The sequence below is a fragment of the Castor canadensis genome, chromosome 12, assembly GCF_047511655.1.
Source record: "Castor canadensis chromosome 12, mCasCan1.hap1v2, whole genome shotgun sequence".
NCBI classification, from domain to species: Eukaryota; Metazoa; Chordata; class Mammalia; order Rodentia; family Castoridae; genus Castor; species Castor canadensis.
The window spans coordinates 103,904,840-103,932,335 of NC_133397.1; the positions used below are offsets into that span (position 1 = coordinate 103,904,840).

Below are 27,496 nucleotides of genomic sequence, written 5' to 3' on the forward strand. Positions count from 1 at the left end.
GCAGAGTGACCATATAACTGACCACTAAGGTTAAGTAAGAGTCAGACTCTGTGATCACTCACACCAAACCACTTACAAGAGTTGATGGGTGCAATTAATAATTATATTAGAACAATATGTATATACCAGGATGTTTTATTGTCCTATTTATAAGTCCACAGCTATTTATCACTATATACTATTTGGTAGAACAAATAGTATCATCTCAAAGTAATAAAAGGCAAAAATATCAAAGAGGTATTAAGAAATATTCTCAATTATAAGCCTAAATGACAGGAAATTAGAACAATTGCCAAGGTTCTGACAAGATGGTGGAACATCTCATTAAAGAACCTAGACTCCTGACATCATCCTATAGAAGCTAGACTTCACTGTTTATTCTGGTAGAAATGGGACTGAAATGGACCCAGTGGCCTTTGCTGTGCCCACTGGCTATCAGTTACCAGTATAACATCCATCAATATCATTCATTTACTCTCTCAACATGCACCTGTTGAGTACTATGTGGCAGACACCTTTCTGGAGATAAAGTACAGTAGAGGACAAAAACTGATCACTTATGTTGAAGCACTTGAAGGAGCTACATAATAAACAAAGTGAATACAAAGTATCAATATTGCCCTAGGCAGTATAGGATAATATGACAGAGAACTGGTTTAAGTTTTACCCTTATACCAAATAGAGGAAGGTTTTTATGAGACAGCATGTAAGTGGAGAGCTGAATGAAAAGAAATTAGTCTTTCAAAGACCAGCCCAGGCAGAAGGAAGAGCTAATGGAATGTGAGCATGGGAAAAAAGACAGGCTTATACGGGCTAGAGGGGTACTTTCTAATAAAAAATATGTGAGCCCTGCATGTAATTTTTAACTTTCTAGTAGCATCACGGATTTTTATTTAACCACATATGTCCAAAGTAGTAATATAAACATGTAACCAATATAGAAATTATTGAGATACTATATATCATTTTTTCTTAAGTCTTTGAAATTTGAGGTGTATTTTACACTCACAGCACATCTCAATTCAGACTAGTCACATTTCAAGCACTCAATAGTGACATAAAGCTGGTGGCCAGCCTTATGAGAACATAATGGTCAAGGGACAAGGTAATATGACAGTGGAAAGGAAGGCAGGGGCCACGGAATACACAGCTCCTGTACAGCAGAGCTAATGAACCTGAATTTCATCCTAATGGAAATGAGAATGGACTCTAGTGTTTCGAACAGAAAAGTCATCATTTTTAAGTTTTCAAAAGATCACTCTAGCAGCTTTGTGGTGAGCAGAGCCCCTAAGAAGGCTGCTGCCATCCTACAGTGATGGTAAATGGCAGCTTGGATTATAGTGGTGGTGATGAAGGAGATGAATGCGTTGATGTGGATATATTTTGAAAGTACATGTTACAGGATTTGCTGGTACCCTGGATGGTGGGAGCAGCATGGAAAGAAAAGAAGGACAAAGACTCCTAGAAAAATCATTTGAGATATCTGTTGTTGTGGGTACAGCAGGGAGCCTTCCCCTGAAGCAATGTGAACTATGTCACATCATGAGAAAGGTAACTAAAATAGGTACTTTCAAGTATAACTGATAAATAAATGTATCATATATTTAATGGTAAAGTGGTTTCTATAAAACTTAGTTCTTTACTCCCTCAATAACAACTACTATAGCATAATTTTAAAATTTAAAACTATAACAAGCAGAATTAAAGAAAATAGCTCCAAGATTAAAATGGCAAGGAAGGTGGTCATATTTATTAAAGAATCTTAGAGCCATTCTATTTTACATACAAGGAAATGGAAACTTACAGAAGAAAAGTAAATTGTCCAAGACTACAAAGGGAATCAGGAAAAGTGTCCAATTAAACAATACAAGCCGGGTGTGCCGGTGCATGCCTATAATATCAACACTGAAGCAGGAGGATCTTGACTTCCAGGCCAGCCTGGGCTATAAAGTAAGACCATGTCTCAAAAACGAAGAAACTGAATATACTCAAATTGGTAATGTATCTTTCAATTCTATTAATCTACCCCCTTCCATACTGCCAGGAACATTTTAAGAATCAAAACATTTTGTTTCATGAATAAGAACAATAAAAATTAATAAATAAATAAAATAAGGCCTGACTCTTCCCAGTCCAATGTTCTCATCTTTCAATGGCTCTCTTAGAAGTAAAATCATATGTGTGTATAAATGTAAGTGTATCTATATACACATGCATACAAATATGTACATGTGCTTTATATACACACACAAAACACAGCAATATATAGGAACAGCAACTTCAAAGCCAAAGTAAAGTACAAATGGCAAAGCACATAATGAATCTGGATCTCATATGAACCCATCTTGGCATGAATAATCAAAGGAAACCTCTAATTCTATAAATGTAATATATTGACTTAAAAGCTAGATGTTTGTTTCTCCTTTATTTATAAAAATTTACTACTTTAAATCTGAGAAAAATATCTTTCCAGAGAAAAGTCTGCCAAAAGAGCACTTAGTTTCACTGAACTCATAATAAATTCTTGTGAAGTACAAGTACATAAACCAATCACTCCTAAGAAAGATTTTAAGAGCTAAAACCAGTAATCCCTAGCTTAGTAGATGTAATGTTTCTCCCCAGAGACTCAACTACTGAGATCATGTCATAATGACAATGTAATTTTAAGTAAGTCACTTTCGACTCATAGTTAGTACAGCTGCTTTCCAGCATCAGAAAACGAAAATTGCTTCCAGGTTAAATGTTGCATAATGTAAGTCTGCTAGGTTAAAAGGCGGCTGTTTAGACCCTCTGGGTTAACAGCATTTTTCATGCCAGTTTCCAATCCTTACAATAGAGAATCACAGATTTCAAACTGCTATCATTTCCTATCCTATTGCTAATAATAGGAGACAGATAAGAACCATCAACCACCATAAAATTAAAGGCCTAATCTTTGACCAATATCTAATGTTTTCATTTTCCAAAGGGCCTGATCTACTTAGGAGCTAAGCTATGAGTGGGATAAATTTCCCATAGTAACAAATAAGCAGACTTTGACAACTAAGGTTTGAAGTGAAGCTCTGATCTTGAATTTACACAGAAAGGGAAATTGTATGTGGGCAAGAACTTTCTGAATTGCTATTTACTAAGGGGCAACACCCCACCTATTATAGCTTTTCTACTTCAGGGTCAGACAATAAAGAAGGAAATTACTATCCAGAATAAAGCTTCAAACCTTTCTTTAGATATCTGAAGAGTCTTGGGTCTTTAGTCATAAATTTGATAGAAGGAAAATAAATTATCTGCATAATACCAGAAAATCATTAAGCAGGAGAAATACACTGTTGCTATTTATCCTTAAAGGAAGAAGAAAGGACAGAAAGAAGGAAGGAAATGAGGAAGGAAGGGAGGAAGGAAGGGATGGAGGAAGAAAGGAAGGAAGGAGAAAAGGAAGGAAAGAGGGAAGGAAGGAAGGAATCCTAATGCTGACAATAACACATACAATGGGGGAAGTGGACGATGAAACAAAGGAATCAAAATGACCTAACAAAACAGTCTCATTCCTTAAATAAAAGATTTCTTCCGAGTTATAGTAGAATTTAACTAAAGGAAAATTTTTTTCTTTCATTTTTTTCCTTTCTACAAACTTAAAAAGAACTACCAAAAAATTTACATTTTTTTCATATTTTTTCAGAGAAATAGACAAAAAACTGCCTTCCTTTGTCCCACATAGCCCTCGTTTTGCCCATACTCAAAATAGCCCTTAAGGAGCTTACAAGTCAGTCAGACGTCAACAATAGATCAGTGTACAAAACAAAATACTGTACATATTTTATTTACAAATACTTTGGGCTCAACATATCTATTTTCCCCTACATCTTTAGTTGTCAGAGAAAATAGCACAGTAATTAAACACCATCTTTCTTGAAGCTGAGTGTTCTCTCTCTCCTGTCAATGTTTTATTATTCCACAAACAGTAAAGAATGTAAGCCAAGTGAAGAGAGAAAATACTCAGCTTCAAGAAGGTCATACCCTTCTATTAAAGAGCTAATGTCCAAAGCCAGTGAAGGGATTTGAACTATACATACACTTACCTTAGTTTACACCTGTTCATTCAAGAAGACAATTTTCTTCACAGAATTCCTAAAGAATCCTCCTGGAGTCTTTAGCTTAATAGAAAGAGGGCTCTTGGTTTAAAATAAGTTCTTACATTGGTGTAATTCAGGCAATGTGGTTTAATGAATAGAACTAAAAGATGTTGACTGAAAGTGATCAGGAATCTTTAGCTCTGCATCGGCTAAGTTATTTAAACCATGAACTTTCCAATTCTCCAAATGAGAAACTGCATGAGAAGCCCTTTAAAAATCTTTAAAATCCTTCACAACTCTAAATTTTACTGTGTCCCGGCATCAGAGGATAATTAATTCTTCAAACTTAATAATATTTAAATATATTGACCCTTATTTGTCCATAATTTTCTAGGTCTACAATAGTGCCCATATTTGAACGAGGAATACAACTTATTTCCCATCCATCATGTAATTTGTAGCATCTATGTCTGGTCACCCAGAAATACTGTTAAGCCCAAATTTAGCAGTGGCTCCACTAAAAGAAAAGAAAGCAACAAGATAAGTCATGAGTGCTCAACACACAACACTTCCCATGTCACACAAACAGAACACATTGCCTTTTTACTTCTTCCTAACACTTTCATGTATGTTGTTGCTCATAATTTTCTAAAATTTTAAAACTTTTCTACTGTGTTCTGCTTAGGTTCTTATTGTGACACAAATTTTATATACAATATAACTACTTTTCAAAAATTTCTTAACAATCAACAATTTCATTTGTTGCTCTAAATTTCTCCAACTATTTTTGCTTCCCAAAAATGCCTCCTAGATTGTCCACCTTTGTAATGGTACCCCTAAGAGAATCTCTATCAAGTGTAACGTGTCATAATAACTCACAAAATTAAGTGAATCTAGCATTTTCTCTCACTATAGAAAAAAATAGCATCTGTTGGTTCCCTGTGTGTAGCTGAATTTAAAAGGGTGGTAAAAGAAACCAACTGGGCCGACATGAACGTCTCAAATTAAGATCAACTGCCATTGTCAGTAGTTAAGAATGTTAAGAGTAAAGTGAGTGAATCCTTTCTTAACAGCAAACATCTTCTGGCAGAAATCAGAATAAAAATTGGCTATGCAGTTTCACCTTAACATTTTGAGTGAAAATATTTGAATTCCCAAGTGTCTTCTCTGAACAGGTCATCATTAATTCTGAAACCACTAACGATAATATAAATATTGTCTAGATATTTTATTGCTTTACTGATGTATTAACAGGTTTTCCCAAAACCTATACTCTATGCTGTAGTCATTCTGAGGCATTTGGGAGGTGAAAGGCATAATGCTCCAGGGACAGCTAATTAAAAAAATAACTCCCTTGCAGAAAGCCAAGGGGAGAAAACATCTGTAAGTCAAAAAACAAAAACAACAAGAAGAAAAAAAAGGGGGGGGGAAGGAGGTAAGAAGAAAAGTTTGAGTGCCAAAAGTGAGATTAAATGTCATTTTTCTATGGGATAAAAGAGAATTGGGAACCTATATTTTTTGTGGTAAAAGATACGCCACTTTGATAACTAATGAAAATACCAAGAGATAATGTTACAAAGAGAATTGTGAAAAGCGAATTGAGTGCAAATCACACTTGCTAAATGGGACATAACGAAAAGTTACAGCCAAAATGGGCTCAATGATTAATTTTCTCAAGCCTAGAATATCATTAACCTCCACTAAACAGAAGTCCTGTGAAGCCGGGGGCCAGCTAGCTCATTGGAAGGCATTTTATATACCTGGACCCGGAGCGGCAAATACTCTTCCCAGAGATCATCCCACAGCTCCTGCAGGTCTGAAATCTCCAAGGGATAACTCACAGGTGTCCTGTAAAGGGGTTTCAAAGACCTGTTAAGGAAACCGGAACTGAGTCCTTCGGTCATGATATGGCCAGGCTTAGCTCCAGGTGGGCTGGATTTCACTGGAATAGGAAGCCTGCTCCCCCGGGGGCTCTGAATGGGCTTATAATCAAGACCTTTAATCATGCTAAGCGCGAGCTCCAGTTTATGATTACACAAATGTTGGGCAGCCTGCTCATCTGCGCAATAGTCACACTTGACCAGTTCCTTTGCACTTCTCTCTGCTTCCTCGTCCTTCTGTTGTGGAGGACTGGCCTGGACACTTGCATCCAAAGACTCCACAGAGGAACCGGGTGTCCCTTCCTCCATGCTTTCTCCATCTGGAGGTACTTTGGTGCTTGCCAAGTCTGGCGGTCCAACCTCTGACAAGGCCGGTTCTTCGGTGCAAATGCTGGTAGACCACCTGCTGGAAGGGCCATAGGAAATACTTCTGGCCACCTTTCGAGGCACCTTACAAATTGCTTCATAGTCAGAATCAGCAACCCGCAGAGCTGCACAGCCACGACACCTCCTGGGTCGGTTTCCTGGGCCTTCCGAAGCATGGCAGTTGTGTGGCTCCTGAATCTGATCCTCATTTTCCACCCAGCACTCAAACCCTGAGTAGGCAAAGTCTTCCTGGAGCAGTGCAGAGTATCTCACATCTGGCAAGCCGGAAATGTCAACCGTCCCAGTCCCCGCCTTGGCGTCGGCGCCCGAGTCTTCATTATTCTTCCGATACATGCTAGCAATGCAGAACTTGAGACGGTCCTTCTCCAGCAGCAGCTTCTGCAAGCGCTCAATGGACAGGGCTTCGATCCGGGCGATGACGGTATCAAATCTGTAGATCCGATCGAGCATGAAAGCGCACTTGCTGCAAGCAAACTCAGCCTTGCCATCGCGAGAGACATCTTTGCCCAGGACGTGCGAAAGCAGGACCTGGAGGTTGAGCTTGGACGCCGTGTGGAAGATCCAGCGCCGCTGGTTTCCGCACAGCTCCCGGGCGCAGATTCTACAAATCTCTTTCATCTTCACTCCCTGCAGTGGCGGAGGCTGGGTGACGGCGGCGCCGAGTGCGCCGTCCCGGTGGCCTCTGCAGGCTCGGCACCGCGCGCCAAGTACCGCGCGCCGGCTCTGGGTACCACGGCGGCAGCCCCGCCCCTCGGGTAGGAGGCGGGGACACGGAAACGCCTCACGGGGATGCTAAGGGACGGCGGCGCGGGCCGCGCTCTGACCGGGCCATGTCTCCGCTGAGGTCTCTCCCACCAGCTGCCGCGTCCTCCGTGTCCTCCCGGCTTCGCAGTCTGGCTTCCCGGGCCACCAGCCGCCGCCCGGGGCTGACGCAAACCAGGGACGGCGCCTATCAGATTTCAAGATGGCGCGGGCGCCTCGCAAGCTTCTCTGGGAATTGTAGTCCCGGCTCAACGCATGCGGACTGGCTCTGCGTCCCTGCCGCTAGTCCCGTAGCTCTCCGGCCTGGATTACCGAAGTGCGTAGTGGGTAGCGGTGCGAACGCTGGTCACTGCCAGGTGGCTTTCATCTACTGAACTCCCACCAAATAGGCGCCTTGGTCCCCTCCAGAATTCTCCCGCCACTTCAGGATGTGGCGGGGAGAGGAAAGCCGAACCCCTCCCCCCAGTCCCTGGGCAATGCCACGTAGTCGGGATGGAGCAGCCTGGCCGCGCCGCTGCCTACCGCGCTGCCCCAGCTCCTCTCCCTACCAGCGACCCGGCCAGGGTCCGGAGGCTGCCCGGGACAGGCAGAGCAGATTTAAGAAGGCTAGGTTCAAGTTCAGACCTTTCGTCGACTATAGGGAGTATCCAGGAAAGAAAGGTCAAGTGTTTCTTCCATCAGTGTGGGGGATGGGGTAGGTAGGCTTGGCAGCATGGGTGATTTGCCGTTTGGAGGCAAAAAAAAAAAAATCAAAGACAGGGCACAAAGCAGTCACTTGAGAAAGAGTCCCGCAAATGTCATGTGACTGCATCTGGTTAATCAAGATTCTGAAGATAACAAAGTGAGGTTTTTCAAGAGTGTCGACTGTAGCCACCTGAGAAATAATGACTATTACAGAATTCTCTTTCAGGCTCAAGTACACTAGCGCCCTGTGAGGGATGGAAAGGGTAGACAGACACTAGTACAAAACACGGCTTCTTTGAGCTAGGGTCCAGAGGCTTTGCCAGTGCAGCTTAATTCAGAATTAGGGCTGGGAATTCGCTGACTTCATAACCCTGTCTTCTTCAACACCATATAGTTGTAAGTCCCTCCCATCCCCATTCTCCACCCTTCCGTACAGAACTTAGTATGCACACAAAAAGGAGAGAAGCCGGAGCTCCACTAGGTGCAGTGCAGTTTCAGACCATTTATAATAATTAATTCTCTTCCTGGCTTGAGTACCGATACCAGACTGGAGGAATAATATCCAATCACTCGAAGTCTCCCAGAGCAGAACATTTCCGGTTTACAATAATGCTAAAATTCACCAACTTGACCTTGTGAGATATGGCCAGTAACAGTCTTTTAGGTTTTTCTGACCCCTATCTCCAGGACGAGCCCATGCATTTAAGCATGGTGACATCCAAATGCCACTACTGAAAACTCATAATAAACCTTAAACTTCTTGTTGAGGGTTAAATGAGATGAACTTGGGGAAATGCTTTAACAGTGTTAAAAATTTATATAAGCAAAGCTTCAAAGGGGAGAAAATAACAAGTTAGTGGTTATGTCTGAAGAGTAGAATTATGGATATTTAGCTTCTCTTTTTCCTCATTTGTTCTCTGTAATTTTTCACAACAAATATACATTGCTTTATGATAAGAAAAAATATGTTACTAAGAAAAAGGTAGGACAAACACATTTTCAGAAAGTTCATACAATTCAATACTAACCAGCAATTAAAAAGAATGAACTCTAATACATGCAACATGAATGAGTCTCAAAACATGGTAAGTGAAACAGCCATATACAAGTGAATACATCCTGTGTGATCCTATTTATTTGAAGTCTAAAAACAGGAAAAAACACATCTATAGTGATGGAAGTCATAAAGTGATAAGGTTGAGAAGTAAGGTGAGGATTGATTGCAAAGGGGCACAAAGGAATTTTCTGGAGCGATGATTTTATGTGTCTTGTTTTTGATGACAGTTACATGGGTGTGTACGGTTGCAATGCTCATTGAACCCTCAGGTTTATAGATTTTATATATGTTAGTATATTTTGATAAAAAAAGGAGCAAGAAAATTTAAAATATCTATTTCCTAAGTAGTTTTAACGTGAAGGGTTTCTTCAGCAGAAAGCAACCCTCACTTCAACAAATGAACAGCAGTGAAAATAAGGAAGATAAAAATACAGCCCAGAAGAAATTCTGTAAAAGGTTGAATCACAAATTAAACACTTTATAGTTCCTATTTATATGAGCTTTGGAAAATACTATTTTAAATGCATGTGCAGTCCAATTATGATTACATACTTTATGACTGAAGCAAGGTATGTTGTTAAGGTGAGCCTGGAGGCTTTTGTGAAAAATTAATAAAGGATGTTTCCTTCTAAAATCTACTTGTTTAATTTTTTTGTGGAACTGGGGTTTGAACTTAGGGCTGCACGCTTGCAAAGCAGGTGTTCTACTGCTTGAGCCATGCCTCTAGTCTATTTGCAAGGGAGGTCTCGCACTGTGGTCCTCCCAATCTCAGCCTCCCAAGTATTTAGGATTAACAGGTGTGAGCCACCAGCACCTGGCTTCTAAAATTTATTGAGGGCACATAATAAAGGAGAAATTGAGAACAGGTTTCATATTATGAATCATTATTATGATTTAACCAAGTTACTGATTTTATATATTAGTAGTTCATCCTCAAAATGGATCGATTAACACATTCACAGCATTTATCAGCTGTATGTCCTGGGTGAAATCACTTATATGTGGCCATTAATTTCCTAATGCACAACATATATGTGTTGAATTTAAACAGCAGTTTTCAAGCTTTATCCTGCATCACAATCAGCTAAAAGGTTTGTTTAAATGCAGATTGCTGGGATCTCATAGAGATTCTGATTCAGTAAGTCAGTTTGGGGTGGGACCCAAGAATTTGTGTTCCCAACAAATTCCTAGATACCGCTGTTGCTGCTGTCTGGGAACCACACTTTGAAAACCACTGAGCTAGAACTGTCCAAAACTGTGTTCAAAAAAAATCTCAGTGAAAAGAGCTACAGATCAATGAAAAACCCATCAGAAAAGAATCACTTACAAAATCCATGTTGAATTAGGGAATCATGTCCCCACTTGGAAATAGAATTCCTAAGTATTTTCATAGTTTTTTGTACCATCTCTATTTTGACATCTAGGTTTTGGGGTCTGGAAAGGATCTATTAGAACCAGAGTTACTTTTGTACCCACTATGTGGCAACAGAGTTGTGTTTCTAAAACGTAATTCTGGGCTGGAAGGGAGTTTCCAAGGGAATTAGAGGTGGGAAATCCCTATGTCCCAAGCCAGTTGTATTAGATTTCACTGCCCTAGTTTTGACATTGGAAATAGCTGTTCTGATTACTAAAAACTATGCCCCTCATCCAAAAAAAAAAAAAAGAAAAGAAAGAAAAAGATTCTAGCATACAAACTGAGGCAAATAAGGAAATGGAAGAATGTCAAAGAAGAGTCAGTTGGCTTTGTGGTAACCCAGCAGTTGCATGATTTCCCTCTGCTAGCTAGAAATCTTCAAGAAGTCAGAAACGATCATCTTTTGCAGCAACTAATTCAGCATTTGGAAACTCTTGAATCAAAACTAGGAAATCCAGTACTTCTACAGATTGTGGCAATATGGTTTACAGCAAAAATCCATGTTAAAATAGAAAATATTAGTCTTTCAAGTTGTTACTAAACACCCATAGCTTGTTAATTTTAGAGTATGTGTTAAATATGTCACTCAATGAGCAAGAATTCCTGCAAACTCAATGTTTGATAGAGCAGCTTAGTTGAAAAGGTTCATAATACAATTAGAATGACTGGTAAATTAAGTGGTACTGGCATAAATTCAGTGTGAGTGTTAAAAAAAAGTTGCTGTTAGCATGAGGTGATATGGTTGAAGGGGCAGGAAGGCACTTGAAATAGATGTTAGAATGGAGAAGACAAAAAAGGAAGGGACTTCAGCAAAAGAGAGCAGTATCATCAAAAGTCTTGGAAGTTGGCATAAACACAGTGTTAGCCTGTAGATAAAGAAAGGAGTTGAGGATTTCTGAATGTCCAGGCTCATTTCTACATACATCTCTATAATTTTCACTCAAAGAACATTTATCAAGGACCAAAATATCAGACACTACACCATCAATGACCTTGGTAACTAGAATTTGGTTATAATTTTTTGACAAAGGAAAAAGAATTTGGACTTAGTATCATGGGCTTGAGCTGAAAATGGCATGATGGAAACTTTATTTTAGGTAGATCAACCATGCAACAGGATGGAGATATTTTGGGATGGGTACAAGATGACCTGCTAAAAAGTCATTGCAGTTATTCATACGTGGGGCAAAAAGTTCTGGTGTAGAAATAGAAAAGAAGGCACTAAATATGAAAACCATCTTGAAGGAATGAATAGCAAGATTGGTAAACACATAGAAGAAAAGAAAAGAGAGGGTTAAAGATGGAAATACAGTTTGGGACCTGGAAGACTAGTAGAAGAATGGCTTAAACTAACAAATTTGGGAGATGGAGAACACATTTGAAAAAGATACTCAACATTTTGATTTAAAGTATGCTGAGTTTTGGTAGCTGAAAAAACAAAGTAGTTCTCTCAAAGTCAAAGCACAGGTGAAAAGAGGGAAAGAGTTTCAAGAATGATAGGGGTTTTTAACATTGTCAGAAGCCAGCGAGAAATGAGCAGATAGATGCAGTCAGACATAGTATTTCCTGATATTACCAGGTGTGAACGAGTAGACTTGTAAACTGGGGTAGATTTGGAACCATCAGAGTTATTCTCATTAACTCCTCAGAATCCTTCCCTGTCTGGAAACCAACAGCTAAATTCTTCTCAATCCTTTTTCTGAACATCTCTGGCATGTGTCTCTCACTTCACATTTTCACTGTACTTTGCATTTCAGGTACTTAAATACTGATATCTGAACTGTATCATACAGCCTCAGAAGCTAAACCTCTAATCACCCTAAATGTTGCTTCCAGAACATTCATAGTAAAAATCCATCATATAGGATGAAGTTCAAAACTCTTAGCCTGGTTGTGTTAATCTGTTTTATGCTAATACAGTGAAAGATCTGAGGCACACTTGCTTTATAAGGTAAAGAGGTTTTCTTGACTCAGTTTTGGAAGCTGAAAGGCTAAGATCGGACAGTTCCATTGGTTTGTCCTTTGGCATCATGGCAAGTGAAAGACCACAGGGAAAAACAGAGAGCCAGAAAGTGATTCAGGGGTCAACCTCAGTCTTATAATGACTTGTTCTCATGAGAACTACTTTAATCCCTTCCAAGAGCAAGTCCCCCATGAGCTAAGAATCTTCCCACCTCTTAAATTCCTATTACCTTTCAGCAAGATCCCAACACATGAATCCTTGAGGGCCGGGGGTAAATACACTCAAACCATATCTAAACCATAGAACCTGGCATTTCATTTTCTCTCCAAAAAGATCCCAATCTACTGCCCTTCTACTTCTGCTCATAGTTCTTCCCTCACTGAATAGTGAAAGGGTAAATTTTTTAATATAAATGTGTAGGCCTTCAGCATTCCCTTGACTCAGGAAGTCTTGCAGAGGTAAGAGAGGAAGCCATTTGAAGTTAAATAATTTCTACACTTTTACAGAATTCTAAGGCCACTGAAAACATTGAGTCAGGTGTGCTGGTGGAAAAAGGAGAGAAATGTCTAGCAAAACAGATGTGATCTCTCACCCAGATTGGAAAGAGTAGAGTCAAAGAGTAACAAGAGCTCACCTCCACTCCATGTCAGTGCCCTGGGGTAGCAGTAGGATCCCAAAGGGGAAGGGAATAGGTGACTTGCATGGCTGGGCTTTAGATTCAAGGAATTCTGGCTCCATAAAAGTGTCCCATATATTAGCTACTGGGGTTGGCAGAACCCAGCCTGCAGAGGTAATCCACTGGTAGACTAGTGATCCAAGTTGTCTCCCTGATGGTTTGGCACTTGGTAAAATCTAGGAGCTTCCAATCTTTACATATTAGAGACTAGGGAAAGGAGGAAATACCAAATATGTGAAACTCAATTTCCCACTAGCCTGATTAAGATAGGGACTCAGAGTAATATTAAAATGATTTAAAGAAAGTAATGTGATATTTCTTATATAACCAAATTTGTGAAGTAAGAGTCATGCCTTCTATTACAAACTTTTGGTAGGTGTTCATTGGTGCTCAGTCCTAGATCCTTTTGACCTCTCATCATTCTCTTTCAATAATCATTTCCTTCTTTGCCATCTTTATAGCAGTGGCCTCCAGTTTATATCTTTATCACAGAATTCCCTGAGTTCAACTCTTAAACACTTCACTACATATTTAGTATTTGCTTATGTGTAAAGACATCTCAAAATTACCATAGGGAAATAAACTCTCTTTCTTTTGGTGGCACTGGGATTTGAACTCAGGGTCTCACACTTGCTAGGCAGGTGCTCTCACCACTTGAGCCACTCTGCCAGCCCTTTTTTGTGATGGGATATTTTGCGATAGGGTCTCACAAACTATTTGCCTGGGGCTGGCTTCAATCCTCCCGATCTCTGCCTCCTGAGTAACTAGGCTTACAGGCATGAGCCACCAGCACTGGGCAGAAAACAAACTCTTCACTGTCATCATTCTCTTATATATAGTGTTCCCCTTCCTCCCAAAACTCTATACAGTAGTTTCCTATACCACCCCCTCATCCTTGTTTTGCTTTCCACATTTTCATTTACCCACAGTCAGTTGTGGCCAAAAAACAGTAAAAAGAAAATTCCATAAATAAACAACTCACAGGTTATAAACCACAGGCCATTCTGAGTAGTGTAGTGAAATCTCATGCTGTCCCACTCTGTCCCACTAGGATGTGCATTAGCCCTTTGTCCAGTTTATCCACATGGTATATGCTATCCTCTCATTAGTCTTGAACTTCCCAGCCTCCATTACAAACAAATTTCTGTTGTTTGTAAGTTACCCTTAAGCTACACAGTCTGTGGTATTTTGTTATAACAGCCTATGTGGGCTAAGACAGTACTTCTAAAGTAGTTAAATCTAAGTAAGTGATCATGAATGAATGAATAAATCAATGTTATTCCTTTTAATCTCTACTTATTAAAATCTGCTCATTCCTTATAGACCAAAATCTTTACTGCCTATCCCATCCATAGTTTTCCTTTTCTCTGCTGCCTTATATTTTTTCCACCAGTGACTTTCTTAGATTTTAATCTCTAGAAGACAGAGACTAAACTTTATACATCTTTGTGTTCCTCTTCCTCCCACTAGTAGTACTTGAGTTCAATGAATGTTTTTGACGAACCTGTAAAGATGCCCTCTAATTTTCTACTTCCTTTGCAATTTGAAAGGATCAAAGCTATGATTGCTTTAGGTGATGAGCCTGCTTTTGAGCCATGTTACTAATGAAGGTTATTTCTGGGAGATGGTAATGTCAAATGAGAGTTTACAAATGAGTCTCAAGCTTCAGCATTCATCAGCTTAAGAAGGAGGTACTGAAAAGCAGCTCAAAAAAAAATCTCCTTATATGAAGTTGTCTGGAGCTGCCTGAGCTACTAACCCCTGTAAGGTTTTCAGCCTCTGCTGTGAGCATTTAGAGTGCATTCTTGCCTTAACCTCCACGTCACAGCACTCCATGGTAACACTGGAATGTTTGCTATTTTAGGAAATATGCCTCACTGCGTGCAGTGCTATTTACATTAGGTTCCAAACAAGGCATAACTGCAATGGTGTCAGTGTCTGCTGTTATGTGAGTGGGGAGGTCCTGCTTAATGAATGTGTGCCCTCCCCAATTCTGTTGCTTTACACCATTTTAAAGCCAACCACAGTGAAATTCTGTTAATTTTTACCTATCTTATACTGGAGGAAAAATATGCAGAGAAAAGAAAGGAAAGAGGAGAAGGAAGAATTCCTTCAGACCTCCCTTTGCAAGTACATCACTTCCCCTGCTTTCACACCCTCTTCCCTGCCCTGGTCTAGATTCATTTAAAATCTTTGAGATGAAGCTTCCAACATTCTGTAGAAAGGCATAATATCAGGAATATGCTAGCTTTCCCCTGCAACTTTGTGACTACTGCCACTGAAGAAGAGAAAAGCACTTTGTAAATTCTTATTAGTGTTCCTGACTCCCTAGGGGTAAAAAGGTGGAGGAATTGCAGCAGGGTAACAGCTACATCAAAAAGCTCCTGAAGGGAGTGAGCGAGTTCAAAGTACATGATATGCATGTATGGAATTATCACAGCAAAATCCCCTCATATTATTACTGCATGCTAATACAAAAATAAAATTTAAAAAGTTAATACCCTGGAGATAATACTAAAAGAATGATAAATGTGTAACCAGGATATCAGATATAAGGGGTGTTTAGGAGAGAAAAAAATGTATAAACCACTTAAGTGACACTGGTCCAAATGCATGGTGATCAATTCTATTTCTGAAGACCCTAGTCTACCTTGGAGCCCTTTGAATTTTTGCAAAGTTAAGCAGTGTGTTTACCAATGTTAAAATACTGTACCTTAAAATTTCTGTCTTTTTTCTGGTTCTGTTTATTTTAATAGCTAAAGAGTCTGAGGATTCTAGTTCTTCCTTATCAGGCCTCAACTTGTGCCAGACAGAGGATTATGGAATGTGTATATAGCTGTAGCTATATATTCATTATATTCATGTATTCATTTTTAGGCAATTTTAAGAACCACCTCTGCTTTGACATGGTTACTATTATTTCACCTATTACTATCAGCACCCTGATCATAACATGCTGTTGACCTGAGTAGACCTCAGCAGACTGAAGCAAACCTGGAGTGATGTCAGTCAGTGACTTGTTATGTTGATGGCATTTTTTGCTTGTTTTGCATGAAATTAATTATACAGCAGATTATGTATTAGAAGTTCATAAATATTGTGCAGATACATTCCCACTAAAATGGATGCTATAGAATATTTTGATAGAATGACAAAGGAAAACTGCTAGAAAGATAGTAAAATTAATTAAAGCAAATTTTATCAAAAGCATCTATCTTATTTGAGGGGTTGAAGGTACTAATGCAGAAATTCCTGCTCTCAGAGATTATGCAGAATTCAGACTTTCATGGGATCACCTGAGAAATACTTATCAGTGGGAGGTGGGGTAAAGAAGTGTTCTTCATTTGGAGTATCCAAACCAAAAGTGTGAGATCTGTGAGCTCTCTTTCCTTCTAAAGGCCACCTGTGGTGTTCTCAATCAATTGTGAGGAGGGAGTGGTAGAGGAAGTGGATTCTGTCCTTAAAACAGAAGCCAAGCTTGTCCTCCAGGATCAGTCAGAGAGTCCAGGTATGGGTTGCTGGCTGGAGATGAAGAGATTCTTGAGGCTCTGCTTAAAAATTAAACTTTTGCCTTCCACATTACAGGGTTGTGGTTCCTGTGGCAGAGGCTTGGGACCAAGACACTGTTACTGTTAGCAGACAGTATGACACCTACAGCTTAAGTGTCACAGATATGAGTGTTTGCTATACACTGCCATATGGAGAGAGACTTTCTAATAAAATTTACCTATCTAGTTCACAGAATGGACATGGTAAAGCAGCTAATAATCATGTTAAACCCAATTTGCTCTCATAAGAAGTGATATATCAATTATCTTCTCTTTAAGCAATCTTTTCACAACCACCAGGATTGCCTTTGTAAAATCATGTGCTTTTATTTTTCTTTTTTTTAATTCTCCCTTGACTACCATAAATACTTAGCATGCCATTTATGGAACTTTCTGGCTACTACATCATTCTCCAGCAGTTATCAAGTGTTTGGTAGCACCAATTACTCTTAATTCCTTAACTTTCTTCTTAATATGTTAAATTTTAACATATTAATCATTCCTCCTGCCTAGAATGACCTCAGATTTTCCTGCTGGTGTACTCACCCTTTAACACTCAGCTAAAAGCTGATTACCAAAGATAGAATTAATCCCTCTTGTCTGTGAATCTCTTTAGTACCATGTATATATTCCAGTCCTCATTTATTACACCATTACATGTCAAAGTATCAACTAGACTATGAGCCATTTAAAAGCTAGGACCCCCTAGAACAGAGAGCTCGCTATACAATCCCCAGAGTGCATTTTGGAAATTTGAGGGGAGGGACACTGTTACTGATTTTGCTGTCACAGTGATACAACATAACTTGCAGTGGGCAGGAGACAGCATTGTCCCAAATTTCAAATGACTTTCTAGTGTCCCACTGGGCATTGATGGAATGGAGTAATAAACTTTATGATCATCTGAACCTAAAGCTTAATTGTGGTGTGTACATGAACATATGTTCATACATACTGATTTTTCCATGAATTAAGTTACTCTGTAAGTTAAGGGAAGAGTGGATCTTGTTTGAAATTTTGCCACTTGCTCATTACTTACAGCATAGCCACTGGCTGCTTTACAATTGCCAAAACAGCAAACCTGGATCACAATGCATTCGAAGCTGTAACATTCACAGTGATGTTTGGTGCAAGTGTAAGCCCTTGTTTCTTAATGTCTTCTTAAATTGTTTTGTTCCAGGATTTGTATATGAAAATAAATATTATTTTATTACAACAAGTTAAGCTATTTTTTTTTTTTGTTGCACTGAGGTTTGAACTCAGGTCTTCACATGCTTGTTAGGCAGATGTTCTACTACTTAAGTCACACATCCAGACTTTTTTGCACTGGTTATTTTGATTATAGAGTCTGTTTTGTCCAGACTGACCTGGACCATGATCCTCCTATTTTGTGCTTCCAACTATAGTTGGGATGATGGAAGCACACAACCAGGTCCAGCTTTTTTCAGTTGAGAAGGGATCTCACAAACTTTTTTTGCCCAGGCTGGCCTCAAACCATGATCCTCCCTGTCTCAGCCTCCCAGTAAACTCTTTGTATGTCTCATATCTACCCCACAATTGTTTTGAGGGTTCTATCAATTTGAGTTAATATACATATATATGTATGTATGTGTAAAGTATTTAGAGTAGCACCTGGCACATAGAAAATACTACAATATGAGCTGGTGTTACTACTACCGAAAGGTGGATATTCATTGATAAATATTTTAAATTACACTTGGATGTATATTTAAGAAATTCTATCTCTAGTCACTTCTAGGTTCTGAACTATTTATTACTAAATGTTCCCAAGATGTTACAGAAAGTGCTTCAGCATTTCTTTTTGTCCAGTAAATAGATATAATAATCATTGTCACCTGAACCATTCATACACAGGGTTCTTCTAAAGAGCAATAACATAAACTGGGCACTTTGAATTTAGTCTTTGCCTTTAAAATAGTTTTCTACATGCAAAGCCAGGAGGTCCAGAGGGAGAATTATTAGTAATACACATTGCTATGTTTATCATTTTTTCTTTGTTTTGCAAGTTACAATGTGAATGAAGCTTGCAGTATATGACTCATTGTATTTTATATACACACTACCCATTTTAAGAATAGCCTTCCTCTCTGTCAGACTGCTAATATGGATAATTAAATAGTAGTTACCATGCTTTGAGCAATATGCAAGGCATTTTGTATGTTATTTCTAACCCTTATAAATAGCTGAACACTAGGTTTTTCTATCCCTATTAGACAGAAAAAGAAACTGTACTTGTCCAAGGCCATACATCTAAAAATTGGTGGTGCTGGCATTCAAAATTTAAAACCTGGGGTAGGGGTAAGGGAGGGGGTGGGGGAAGGGAGGAAAAATGACCCAAACATTGTATGCAAATATGAATAAAAAAATTTAAAACCTAAGCTCATTATGTTATATCATTATGTTTCCTTAGTTAAAAGTCAGGGAACTTTGCATTAGAATCAGTATGGAAGGGTCAAGATTCCTTCTCTGAACTTGGACTTGACTGTATCCTTCCATAAGTCAATCTGAACCGCATATGTCTGGCTAAAAGTTCCCAAGATAACAGATATCACACTTCAGTGTTTTATTCTGTTTAGACCACACAGTATAAAACAGAATCAAAGTGACCAAAACATATTCTTTGCTTTGGAATCTGAACACACAGTTGGGAGGACTATCTAGAACTATCTAGATAGTTGCTGAAAGACTGCATTGTCTGTCTAGGCTACTTTAGCTATTTTAGAAATGGTAATTTAAAAACAACGCTACATATACTGCCAGACCTGATTGTTTTTTCCCATATGACATTGACTCAAAGTGAGAAACTAGAAAATGAGCCCTGACAGACTTTCTGTCCTTCACAACTGGGAGGAGCCACTCTCAGAGGCCACTGCACTAGAGCATTCCAACCTGGGGGTTCTACCACAGTTTGCTCCAAGGTGGCCTGCCATCGTGCAGAGATGTCTACCCCATCAGCTCTCAGGTCACCTATTTCTGTACAGTCATGTCCTACAAGAATAAATTTTCTGTAAAATGAAAAGACTAGGAAATACTGTATTACAGAATTAATAGCACAATGTGATCATGTTTCTAAATGTAGCATGAGTTGGGTAATAATAATAATTTTGTACACACACCAGGCAACAATACCAAAGCATATCAATTTAGCACAATTTATATAACTTAATGCATTCTTTTTTTCTGTCCAATATATTGTCATACAATATTATCCTCTGCATGTTGTACTTACCCTTGACCTAAACACTCCTTTAGAATAGACATAAGTAATTTAGTCCTTTTGAAATGGTAATATTTCTGTTCATTAAAACTATTCTGAAAACTGATATCAAACCAATTCCCCTCATTTGCATTACATATACTAAATTATATATACTTGCTTCAATGCTTACCAAAGATAATGATGAAAATAAGTATATGTACATAAATATATCAGTATTTATGTGTCAATAAGTATAAAATGAGAGTGTTTATTCTTTCAAAATACTCACCTTTAGGTATTATATAATATTCCCAATTTTGCTGGAGTCATTGTAATAGGATGTTAGCATTATAAACTTTAGACACTGCTTGGGATAGCCTTCCACTTTCACACAAATGGAAGAGGAAAAGTACCATATCTGTACTGATACAGCAAATAGAAATCCAGTTCTTATTCCAAGTCAAGTTTTTTTTTAATTAAATATGTTATCTTTTTAAGAGTCCACTAAGAAACTTTACATATTTTTACCATGTAGTTTGCAAAAAGCCCATGAACTTAATCATTTTTTGGTTCTTTGAGGTCTCACTATGTAGCCCAGGTTGGCCTTGCACTCTTGATCCTCCTGCTCAATCTCCTGAGTACTGTTATTACAGGTGTGTACCACCATGGCTGGCTCTGAACTTTAATATTTATTCATATCTGTTAAATTACATGGACACATATCACTTCTTGAGTTTGTTAACCACAATGAATCCATAGTCTCAAAACTTTACAAATGAGGCCAAGACAGTGATTTCCTTCCTCATTGTGGCCTAAAGAATCCAGACTCTAAGTGAGAAGCTTCATGTATTGATCTCTATGCCTTACAAACAGTATCAAATACATGTGCCATGACATAGAAAAGACTAGGAAGCATGTGCTTAAACAAATTATCACTGCTCCTTTATCTTGGCTGCAACCTCTGTCTATGTAAGCCAATATATTAAACCACACCTTTTGTCTTAGTATTGGTTTAAAACCAACGTAGGATGTAAGAATTGTTTATGTTGCTTAAGTGCAGATATATTCTAGGGTTCATTTAGAAAGCATGTTTTTGGTAAATTAGGAGCTAAATGGAGTGGGGAAGGTCCCTATGTAACTTCCAAGAGCAACAATACAGAAGGAAATCACCATGATTATTTTCACACAGTAAGGTTCTTTCTTCAATATTAAAACTGCATTCTCTGTTCCACATAGTTATAAATCACTCCATGTGGTTGGCAAGGTTCTAGGATGTTCCCCATAATTCCCTACACCTGGTATTCACAACTTGGTATAACTCCCACCCTTTGAAAGGGTTACAGGGCAAGACCCATAATGTGCTTCTAACCAATAGAGTATGGCAAAGGTGATGGAATGTCATTGCACAGTTGAGCTATGTGATAGGCCCAAAATGAGATTTTTCAAATATAATTAATATTCCTAATTAGTTGACTTTAAGTTAACTAAAAGGGACCATATGCACGTGGGCCTGACCTCATCAGGTGAGCCCCTTTAAAGAGGATCTAGAAATTAGAGACGTAACAGTCTCTTCTCCACTTCTAGCTGTGAAGAAGCAAGCTCTATAGCTTCTATGACCACAGAGAAATAAATTTTGCTAACAACCTGAGGGAGAGCAGGTCCTTTCCTTGATGTGGTGCCAGATAAGAAAACCCAATCTACAATAGGAAACCAACTAAGCCATGTCTGGATTCCTGACCCACAGAAACTGACATGCTAAGTCTGTGTGATTTTAAACTTCTATGCCTATAATAATATGAGGCAGAGCTGACAAAACACGAAGCCCAGGATGCACAGCCCAAACCTCACCTGCACTTCCATACTAGCTGGCTCCTCCAGCAGATGCAGCAGTTGCTGCTTCTCTTGAGATAGCTGTTCCACCAGCCTCTCGTGGGCAACCAGGCTCTGTTTCAGTTCTTCTATTCTCCTGAAGCAAAGACAAGAATCAATCTGTTGCTTGCCACCATTCAACAAGAGGTGAGTTTTCTTAACTGATACTATCAAGACTCAACTCTAAAAAGAAAATCTTTGGTTGTGGGGCCATAAAGTCTTGGAATTGGTGAAGGTCCCATGATCAATCCTTCAAATGGGGAAATGTGACTATTCTACATTCTCATAGCTTGGAGCACAGACAAAAGACAGCACCAAAAAAAGAGCACCAAACCAGGTACCAGTGGCTCAACCTATAAGCCTAGATACTTGGGAGGCTGAGATGGGGAGAATTATGGTTCGAGGCCAGCCTGGGCCCATAGTTCTCAAGACCCAGTCTCCAAAATTAGTACAGCAAAATGGACTGGAAGTGCGACTCAAGTGGAAGAGTGCCTATTGTGCAAGTGTGGAACCTTGAGTTCAAACCCCAGTTCTACAAAGCAAAAAAGCACCAAAGGCACTTACTTGTCCCTCTGGGCTAGGGACTCAATGTATCCAGGCTCCATCTGCTCTCCTGGTACCTCATCCCTGTCCTTGGTGATGTCCTTCAGCTTCACTGAGAGCTCCAGGTTACACTCTTTCTCTGCTTCCACCAGAGCTGCCATCCGTGCGGCTTCATTCTTTGCTAGCCTGGATTCCTGGAAAAAGAAGGACAGCTGAGAGACTGTGTAGTAACACGGAGGTTAGGAGGTCTATGACAAAGTGACCCTTGATGGGTTGGAGAAGGAAAGTAGACAAGGAAAAGGGGAAAGCCAGAAGGCAGGGAAGCAGGAACCTGGACAATGAGACAATAGAGAACCCCACCTCCTGCAGGAGCTGGATCTTGTTCTCCAAAAGCTCATAGACATGCTTTGTCTCCTGCTGTCGCTCCTCATTCTGGTGCCAGAGCTCAGCTTCATTGTGGCTGTTGAGATTCTCCACATCAGCCCTACAACCACAGACCATTAGGCAGAATTAGACAAGAACTTCACAAGCAGACATGCTGAGGTCTTTCCAGCAGTTGAAAGTAATTCAGGCCAAGCATTTTGTCTTCTGCACTGACCTGTGGAACTGCCCTGCCCAGCTTTTTCAAGTGATGTTTCTTGGTTGCTCATCAAGCAAGATATGGCTGCCTCCCTAGATGCTTCATTACTGCTATAACTTCAAGAGGAGGCATGTCAATTTGGAAGGCTGCCAGTCAGCAGCCATGGTCACTGTCATCTGTCCCTAGCCTCTCCCACTGAGACTGTGTCCCTAAAGAGCCTTGCTAGCGCCCTGCCTTTCTTGCTGTCTGAGCTCAAAGTGTTCCATTTAAGTTGCTGGGACAGGATAGCCAAGTGGACAGCCACAGAATTGCACTGCCCTTTATAGCCAGGAAGACGTAATAGAGTGCTGTGAGCATGGGCTGCCTGTGAAATAACTTCTAGCCAGTTTTCCATGGTCCCATGCAGAGAACAGACATTTCATCTGTGGAAGCTCAAGGTTTGGGTTGAGCTTTGCTTCTCTGATTTCCCTAAGAATGAATGTCTAGGCACAAACATGAAGCAGAGAAGGTATCACCAGTTTATTTATAGAGGACAACAGCTGCCCTTGGATATCTGAGGATTAGAAGTTTTGGGGCAGTATCAGGTGCTGAGCAGTCTGAATTCCGGTTGGATTTTACTCCTGTTTTAAGCCGTTGGTTGAGAACCATGCGACATCGTGTTCTCTGAATGAAGAATAATATTGAGCCTTTAGAGGCTCACAAAGTACAAAACTCAGCAGCACATTCATATTTGGCTCAGGAGGCTGTGTCCGTGAAGACCAAATTGGGCTTTCTGAAAGATTACAGGATTCCTTGGTTGACAGTGGATACTTCTCAGCACTGTCCTAGATGCTATCTTTATCTCTCATTCCCTTGTCATTATACAGCCTTTGGGGAGTGTAAAATTCTTGGCTGTACAGAGGACAAAAGTAAAGGAAATAACCCAAACAGGCAGATCTCAGGAATCATCAACTCTCACTCTGACTCCATATTCCCTGATAAATGCAATAGACAACCACTGACAAAGATCTCCAAAGGATGAAGGCTAGGCATTTGCTGAGCAACAACAGCCAGGGATGCCTGATTTAAGAGGCTTCGGCTGTCACGAAATCAGAAGGTCCTTGAACTTATTGCCAGAAGATGGTTCTACCACTAACCTGACACAATTCAACTCTCTGTAACCTAGTTTTCTCATTTTTCAAAATAGTATTATGCCCCCTAAATTAAAATTAAGATGACATAAAAAAATTTAAAGCATTACATAAATCTCAAAATTTATTACTCAGTTGTTATAAGTATTTCTAAAATCTATTAGTTCACTTAATACCTTAGTATTTAATAATGTCAATATATTGTATATAATTGAGTGTGGTTTTGAGTATTTGGATCTTATTAGATGTCATTCTAAATATCAAAAAAAATCTATAGACATGGAAGGAATACCAGATCAGGCTGAACATAGACCAATCTTAGAATATAACCCAAAAATATTTCAATAACAACCTGAAAAATGATAAAAACTATAAATTATAAGAGTAACTTTTTTTGGAGACAGGGTCTTACTAAGTAGCCCAGACTGGCCTCCATCTCTCCACCCTGCAGCCTCAGCCTTCCACACACTGAAATTACAAGTGTGCACCACCTTGCCTGGCTATAAGTAACCATACAAATGTATATAAAGTAAAAAAATCAAGTCTTCTTCCTATCACAAACTCTGACCTTGTTCCCTAAAGTAAGCAATTTTAAAGAGTTTGGTGGCAACTTTCCCATTTATTTTCCTATGTATAGTCAATCAAGCTGTTTCTACTTTTTGCCAATATAATTAATAATAAAGTGTATAATCTTTATACACTTATCTTTTCACACCAGTGTCTCTATTTATGAAGAAGGGAATACTTCTAAGGATTAACTGAGCAAAGGAAATCCTTTTTTTTACTTTTAAAGATAGCACCACATACCCAAAATATTCTCTCTTTCCAGAAGCATGTAGGAGTTTCTATTTTCCCAAACATTATGTCAGCCTTTGATGTTATTAGACTGATTGATAATCTGATAAACCTTATTTGCATTTGTCTCTTTCAACTAAAAGTGGATTAGTTCATTACTACTTAACAGGAAGTTCATAAACAAGTCTGATAAATTTATCAAGATCTATCTGACCTAGTTAGTCAGAGAGTTCAAGGGAAAGAAAGTACATGAAAATCCATTGTTTCTGTTCCTGAATTGGATACCACAATCAAATGCCAGAGAGAAGGTTAAGGACTTTGGTTCCAAAGTTCTTACTCTCAGATGTGAGCCAGCCTCTAGAAAAGAAACAGAGCTGGTATGTTCAAACTCTACCCTGTATAGCTCCAGCAACAACTTACCATGTTTTATCCAGATGCTGTCTCTTGTCCTGAAGTTCTCGTTTCAGGCTCTCCACTTCAACCTTCAGCTCGATGTTCTGAAAAGCATGCAGGCTTTCATCATTAGCTGCCAAATGCTCTCTCTCCTGCACCCATAGCCTCTCACTCTCCTCATCCCTTTTCGTTGCTTTTCACACCAAAGGGAATCCAGAGAAATCCAAAACTCATTCAAGGACAAATGAACTGTACAGCTTCAACATATTCCTGTGCTACTTACTCATTCTTCCAGCCTAGCTATCATTGCCTCTGGATGATGAGCACTGTCCAGGCCTACCTGCCCTCTAAACAGAAGGCAGATGTATATTAAAGCAGTTTTTTCAGGGGTTGGGGATGTGGCTTAAGTGGTAAAGTGCTTGCCTAGCAAGCACGAGGCCCTGAGCTCAACTCCAGGACTGCACCCACCCCCTCCAATTTTTTTGTTACTAATACAAGTCTATTCCCGAAAACACATTGCTGTATATAGAATTATATTTTAAAATACCCAGGGTTTTAATTATTTAAAGAAACTTTGTTGTGCACATTTTGAAAAAACATCATGGACTTTTTTGTTCCAGAATTGGACTTTCTTAAGTTAAAGATGAGCGGGGTCTTTGACAGTAAATCTATGCAGGAATTCTTATGCAGGTAAGCTAGAAATAAGATTTTGATAAACAGAAAAAATAAAGATATCTCAAGTGAAGTAAAATATGAACAAAGACTTTGCAAAAATGTACACGATACATCTAGTTCAGGTAAGTGGCCTGGTGGGTGGTGAGAAATGGGAAATGAGTACAGAAACCAGGTAGTGACTAGTTTGTGAATTCACGCCAAGACGAAAGGATAGTATTCAGTAGAGATCAAGGACTCATCAGGGAGCTTCAGGCAAAATGTCACCATGATCAGGTCTGTGTTAAGGAGAGGAATTTGTAGTCTCACATGGGTGAGTCAGTAGGCCACTAACCAGAATAGAAATGGGAACAGAGACAAAAAAAAAAAAAAAAAGCCAAACAACTACAGAGAGAAAGACTCAAAAGACACTACAGAGATCATAATCCATATGGCTTGCTCACTTGTGAGATCCAGATGAGACTGGAGGGAGAAGCAAAGATGAATCTGAGATTTCTATCATGTGAGTTGTATAAGGAACAGAAAAAGAGGAGCAAATGTGTTAGGACCCTAAGAAGGAGTCTGTAAATGTGGATTGAGTATTATTTTATTTCACTTTAGAGCTGAGGGTATGGAAATGAATTAGTCCCGTCCCTGACCAAGTTTATATCATGGTATTTAGCAGAAAGAATGTTATTAACTAAAAGAGTAGAGAAGCTTTTAGCTCATAGGTTGACAACACAGTGGCTAAAGTTTGGAAAGATGTGTTGCTGATACTAGAACAACAGGAAGAATTTTACTCTATACCCACCATATAACAACCACCAATACCTAGATTTCTTGAAGTCTTAGCAACACACTGAACCAGGGTATCACCTATTGTACTTGTGAAGAATTTCCTATCTTACCTTCTCATGCAGGATGGGAATACTAACTGGGAACAGTAGAAACCTGGTTTAGATTTTTGAGAATTAAAGAATTTTAGAGCCAGAAGGAAATTGGACTCAAGGTATATTGAGTCAAATTGCTAGTAAACTTCTGCTTGACTTATTGAAAGCAATGTTAGCTCCTTTCATAAAGAAAGAGTAGGTGCTTTGAGCTTGGGATAGAACATAGGTTGAGGTTAGATGATATTAGAATATTTTAATTTCTTCACGGTTCACATTATAGTATTTAAGAAGGAACCAATAGCCTGGACTTTTCAGGACTTCTTTTAAATATATTATTTAATGAACACTAAGCAGTGTTATCAGATTTAGCAGTCAAAAGTATAGGATGCTCAAGTGGATTTGAATTTCAGATGAATAATAAATAATTTTTGTTATAAGATGTTCCTTGCAATATTTGGAACATGCTTCTACTAAAGCATTGGTTTTTTATTGATATAAAATTCAAACAACTGAACATCTTGTATTGCTCACACCAAAAGATAAACAACTATAATGCTAATCCCCAAATTAACAACTAGTGGCCAAGCATATTTCAATTTTATATGAGAAAAAGACCATATATCCCTATAACAATTCTGTGGCCTGGCACTGTGAGAAATATTCACCTGCTCCAAGTGCTCAGTGAAACAGAGGAATTCCTGAGCAGTTGCCATATCCCCCAGCAATGCTCCATAGCAAGGGAAATACAAATGGTCTCTAAGCTAGACCCATCACAGAAGTCAAGTGATGCATATTCTATCATATTCTACCATCTGTAACATGGAGACAATTGTATCTTCTTCAATCATAGCCTGTAATAGAAGGTTTATGAGGCACAAGTAGATGAACCCATATAAAGGACTTGAAATTGTATTTTTAACATAGTTATAATAATTATGATTGTAATAATCACCATCACTAACAGCATTATCATCTGTGGAAAGC

The 27,496-nt window shown here is 39.1% G+C and overlaps 1 protein-coding gene across 22 annotated transcripts in view; it reads right to left on the reverse strand.

Annotated features, from left to right (window-relative positions):
* Positions 1 to 27,496, reverse strand: part of Pde4dip (phosphodiesterase 4D interacting protein) — a 193,951-nt gene that overhangs the window by 71,933 nt on the left and 94,522 nt on the right. For 9 of the 22 annotated variants that reach the window (XM_074050631.1, XM_074050638.1, XM_074050640.1 and 6 more), the window contains 4 exons: positions 24,999 to 25,075; positions 22,434 to 22,557; positions 22,095 to 22,267; positions 21,510 to 21,627 (listed from right to left, as the gene is read on the reverse strand). In XM_074050631.1, coding sequence (XP_073906732.1) covers positions 21,510 to 21,627; positions 22,095 to 22,267; positions 22,434 to 22,557; positions 24,999 to 25,075 — 492 coding nt within the window. Of the gene's footprint in view, positions 1 to 5,830; positions 7,268 to 21,509; positions 21,628 to 22,094; positions 22,268 to 22,433; positions 22,558 to 24,998; positions 25,076 to 27,496 lie in introns of those variants that run through there. The other 13 variants (XR_012439877.1, XR_012439878.1, XM_074050625.1 and 10 more) reach the window with 3 other exon arrangements.